The sequence below is a fragment of the Engraulis encrasicolus genome, chromosome 5 (assembly GCF_034702125.1).
Source record: "Engraulis encrasicolus isolate BLACKSEA-1 chromosome 5, IST_EnEncr_1.0, whole genome shotgun sequence".
Taxonomy (NCBI): domain Eukaryota; kingdom Metazoa; phylum Chordata; class Actinopteri; order Clupeiformes; family Engraulidae; genus Engraulis; species Engraulis encrasicolus.
The window spans coordinates 53,716,322-53,721,321 of NC_085861.1; the positions used below are offsets into that span (position 1 = coordinate 53,716,322).

General features: G+C 42.3%; 1 protein-coding gene across 2 annotated transcripts; it reads right to left on the reverse strand.

Moving 5' to 3' along the window:
* Positions 1–1,173: 1,173 nt before the first annotated feature.
* Positions 1,174–4,289, reverse strand: LOC134449662 (uncharacterized). Of its 2 annotated transcripts, none has more exons than XM_063199733.1 (6): positions 4,130–4,289; positions 3,110–3,320; positions 2,847–2,959; positions 2,240–2,409; positions 1,836–1,968; positions 1,174–1,717 (listed from the first exon to the last, which is right to left on the reverse strand). In XM_063199733.1, the coding sequence occupies exons 2-6, from the start codon at positions 3,213–3,215 to the stop codon at positions 1,259–1,261; spliced, it is 981 nt and encodes a 326-aa protein (XP_063055803.1). In that variant the 5' UTR covers positions 3,216–3,320; positions 4,130–4,289; the 3' UTR covers positions 1,174–1,258. The 2 variants fall into 2 exon arrangements, with proteins under 2 accessions (XP_063055803.1, XP_063055802.1); XM_063199732.1 differs by having other exon boundaries at positions 3,770–4,289.
* Between the last annotated feature and the right edge of the window lie 711 nt (positions 4,290–5,000).

Sequence of the window (5,000 nt, forward strand, 5' to 3'; positions counted from 1 at the left end):
TGGAATGATGGAAAACAACATCCCTTCCCGTTTCAAAAACCAAACCTCCCTGCCAGAGTGCTTCCTCCCATTCCCCAACTGCCGTATTGTGCTTGACTGCACTGAAGTGGCTGTCTGCAACACCGAAAGCCTTGAGGACCAAAGTAAGCTGTACAGCCATTACAAAGGATGCACCACACTTAAGGCTCTGGTCGGTGTGGCGCCCAATGGAGTTATCACGTTTGTTAGTGAACTGTATGGTGGGAGCATATCCGACAAAGCCATAACAGCTGACAGTGGAGTGCTGGAACAACTTGTTCCAGGGGACATGGTGATGGCTGACAAGGGCTTCACCATCCGCGACATTTTGCCCGAAGGTGTTTCCCTCAACATCCCCACATTCCTTGTCGATGGACAGTTCACATTGCAGGAAGTTCAGTATAATAGACTGATTGCCAGTGCCAGAGTCCATGTGGAACGTTCTATTCAGCGCCTGAAAACATTTCGGATTTTAAAAGAGATCCCACATCAGTACAAGAAACATGGAAACAAGATCTGGAAAGTGTGTGTGTGCTTGATGAACTTACAGACACCCATCCTGAGGGAAGTAGATGTCTGATCTTACCAGTCATCATAAATAATCAGTTATCATAATATTGTATATAAATAAATGTTATAGTATGTCTTAATTTGTGTTTGTCTTTTGCATTATATTCACACAGTAATATTGTTTAATGTAGAATGAATATCTAAGATAAGTACTTGGGCATTCCAGCGGCGCAGGTGTTGGACAAAACAAGATAACTTTAAGGAAATAATTCAGTTAATGTACCATGAAGTATTTTGGAGCATAGAACAGTGTTAAGTACTTGGGCATTCAAGTCCAATCTCACACACATCCACATTCTTTTTTGTTGGTTGGGTGCAGGTTCAAAATGTGAAGTACTTGTAAGGTAATGAAAGAACTGCACACTGATAAGCTCCCATTTACACCATTTTTATTCCGAAACATCACTGGAATAAAAAAATAGTAAGAGTAAATGGGAGAAGAGTAAATAAAAGAGTAAATGGGAGCTCACGGTGTGCGGTTCTTTCATTACCTTGCAAGTACTTGGACATTCCCTTTGTAAGGCTAGATGCAAGATGAGACAACTTCCTAAAGACACATGCTGTGTCCAGTGTAAATTCAATGCTGACTTTCATAACCCCTGATTTCAGAATGTGTAAAAAAAATATGACACATATCAGTAAATAAGTTCAATAAGTTAACATTTATTTGTTATTGAAGAGAGCACGGGGCAGAAAATGGTCCTTGTAAAAAATTTTCCAGGACCTTAAGATTGCTGACCCAGGCTGGGTCTTTTTTAATCTCTACAATGGCCATGTCCTGAGTTGTCCATACAACTAGATGACAGGTGGTAGCCTCTGTCAGGTGCAGGTTGCCCTGAATCTGATGCCAGTAGTTGTGGGTGTTCTTCAACCTAAATAGCCCGGTGACTTGGTCCACGTACAGGTAAAAGTCCTTTGCCTCTGCTGCCTGAGCGATTGTTTTCTCTCTGGCAGAATATGGGCATTTCACCTCCACAAGGTAATTGCTGGACAGTAGAAGTCCATCTGGGGAGGCCCCAAGCAGCCCACTGTCAGACAGGAACAGTCCCTTCTCCAGGATGGTCTCCCCACTTTGTTCCATGAACTTCTTTTTGGCCTCTTTCTCGTGCACGATTCCCCAATCACATGCCTGGGGACAGAGAATGAAACACAAGTGTAAGAATCAAAAGCAAATAAATAGCAAAGTAGCCTAGTAAATGGTAGCCTAGTAAATGGCTAAAAAATTACACGGTGTGTTCGCTACTCACACGAGCTCCTTGTTTGGGGTTGTATTCTCCCAGCAGTGTCTTGAACAATGAAGGTGGGAAAGACTGTCTTCTGACTGCAGACAAAACCAAACCAAAGTTGCTCGCTGTGATCCTCTTCTTGCGATATGCTGCCCTGTTACAGAGAAAGCCATTTTAGTTGACACATAGATGATTAAGGAAATACGACACAAAACTCATGTCAATCCAAATGGCAACTTTCTGACCCAAGCAGAATAATTGTACAAGTGTCGATTACATTTACATTATTTGTTTGTGTTTAAAGTCAAAAAGTTACCATTTCAAAATGAATTGAGTCTCATGTCTGTGAGCAGCTTTTTCTACAATATCAAATAACTGAATAAACATCCTCCAACATTGGCGCTGTGTTGCCCATGTGTACTTACCATAATGCATTGCTCGTCTGCCCAACTGTGGCCCTCTCGATGGCTTCTTTTTGTTGCTGGCTGACAGCAAGAGACGTCATGATGAAGTCCTCTTTGTCTTGAGCATCGCTGTACTCCTGACTGGCCAGTATCCCATCAAATAGTTTCTCTGGTAGGGATGGGTCAAATTCCTGCCCCAACAATTATCAAGGGAAAAAACAGACTTATGCATAGAACAATATGGCACACAAATATATGTTGGTTACACAGCACAGGCAAAAAGTATATCTAAAATAAATGCAAGGAGTGTTTGTGCCCTCTGGTTTGGCCGTCATTCTGAAGTGATGAGGAAATAGTCAGTGTGGATTTGTCATTGTAGAAATGAATTTGTTCAGCTATTCACTACGATTGCAGCTTTGACATGAGAAGTTGTAAATGCTAACTGTGTACAGTAGGCCTCAGTAATCTGGTAGCCTATCGTACAGTATTATTTTGGATTTCCAAGTGTTAGATTATTATTGTCATTGTCAGGTATTTTGGTTATCACGACACTCCTAGTCGAGAGAATGTATAGACCTTGGGATGATTATAACAATACATCAAAAATATAAAAAAACAGAAAGCATACCTGATGTATTTCTGGGGCTAAAATAAAGCCCAGACCTGTGAAACGCCCAAATTGCGCCAAAGACTGCCTTGTCCAGCCTTTGTCTTCTTCGGTCACTGGGCGCTTAATTCCAGCTGAAATAAATGCATAAAATATAATTCAATTTAATATGTAAAGAAAATGTAGGTCCATGTAGGTTCAACATCAAAGCAGAAAGCATGGATAACTGGTGATAAATATTTTGTGGTTGTGAGTCATTATTCCAAGTAGGCTGGGCTACTAACCTTTTGATGTCGAAGGTGCCATCACAGACAGCCTCTTGGCCACAACGTCCTCTGTTTTGGGTGCTGTAGGCCTTCTCCACACACACTCCACATCCGTCCGGGTCATGTTCTTCTCCGCCCAAATGAGGAGGGCTGCAATGTGGTGGCACTTGGCTAGACCAACAGCACATGTACACCTGCTGTCCGTCACCTCCTGATCCTCTACATGCACCTAGATGAACACAACTTTTCTTAGTCCAAAGCCAGGCTCTAAATTAACACCAGCCAAATGCTGGTGAAAAGTCACTTTGGCTGGAAAAACGTACCAGCCATTTTTACCCATCAGTGAGTGTGTGTAGGCTATGGCAAGAATAACATACTTTCAACATTTTGGCAGGTGATAAAAAAAAAATAGAGCCATGGTCGTAGGCATACAAGAACATAACATAACATAAATCGCCGCTGAGGGAACAGCTTGAGCACTTTGATATTTAAGTTTAGACGACCACTAGATAGCGCCACTGTACCAACTAGCACTCTGTGGATAGACAACCATTTCTCACCGATAACAAACCATGTTGCTTAACTGACATAGATTGAACATATTTCACATAGTAAACGTCAACAGTTATATCGGTTTTCAAGTCGACTCCCACATATTTAGCTAATGTTTCGCCTCACCTCCACCTCATATTCTTTTTTCTTCATAGACGCCTGCACTTTTCCTTTCAAGCTGCCACCTGACATAACATTGACACTAATCACTCTATTTGAGTTGTAGGAGTTCAGTCCCTTTTTAACTGACTTCGGATGGCTGGCGAAATACGAAGTCACGGTGAAAAATGTGACTGGCTCCTTAGCAGTAGACATTTTCGTATAGCAATCACTAGATATTACGTGTCGTTAACGTTCACTGTGTTTAGAATTTCTGTTTATGTTCCCGCCGGCGGCTAACGTTAGCACAAACAGCACTGGGTCCTTTTTGCTGGTCGCACTTTCATGGAGTTTATTGAATGAGATATACAGGTCTGATCGACTTACTTTAAAATGCAGATGAATCCGCGTGGTTTCGTCTTTTCAACGATGTGTTCCGTGTCTTCGTAACCTTAGCAGGCGTTTTACAATCCAACCGTGAACATTGGCTGTTATCATTACAGTATACATTGGGAGCTGGGGATTTGGATCCGTGACGTCACACTTGCCAACCCTTTTATTTCATATAAGGGCCTTGTGCAAAGCTCCTTCTTTCTGCCTTTGTGTGTGTGTGTGTGTGTGTGCGTGTGTGTGTGTGTGTGTGTGTGTGTGTGTGTGTGTGTGTGTGTGTGTGTGTGTGTGTGTGTGTGTGTGTGTGTGTGTGTGTGTGTGTGTGTGTGCGCGTGCGTGCGTGCATGCATGCGTGCATTTGTGTGTGCACATGTGCGGCTGCATCTACATATATGTGTATGTGAATTGCGTGCGTGCCTTGGTGCTTGTGTGTGTGTGTATATCTGTGTATCTGTTTGTCTGCATGTCTTTTTGTCTATCCATGACGACTGCACTGGTCCCCACACAGAGAAATAAAATCCTCTACTGGGAATTCATGCGTAATAGCTTACTGTTGTTACTGCACAACACATATCTTGTCTGTTACGTTATCTTGCACCTGGACATGATGTGAACTAATTGTTTACTCAAAGGTAGGGTTAGTACCTAGCCCTGAACCAAGCTCTGATGAAGGTCATTTGACTGAAAGCTTGTCCATTTAAAGAAAAAAGGACTTGCGTGTGCAGACATTTTTCATTTACTGTTTTCGTTTTTGTTTGGCACCTTTTAAAGGGGCTTCTAGGATTAAAAGTTTAATTAATCACGGTCCCGAGTCAGCCGGTGCTTATGCGAGTCATTAGTAAGTGAACGATGGCTCTCGCGACCACTT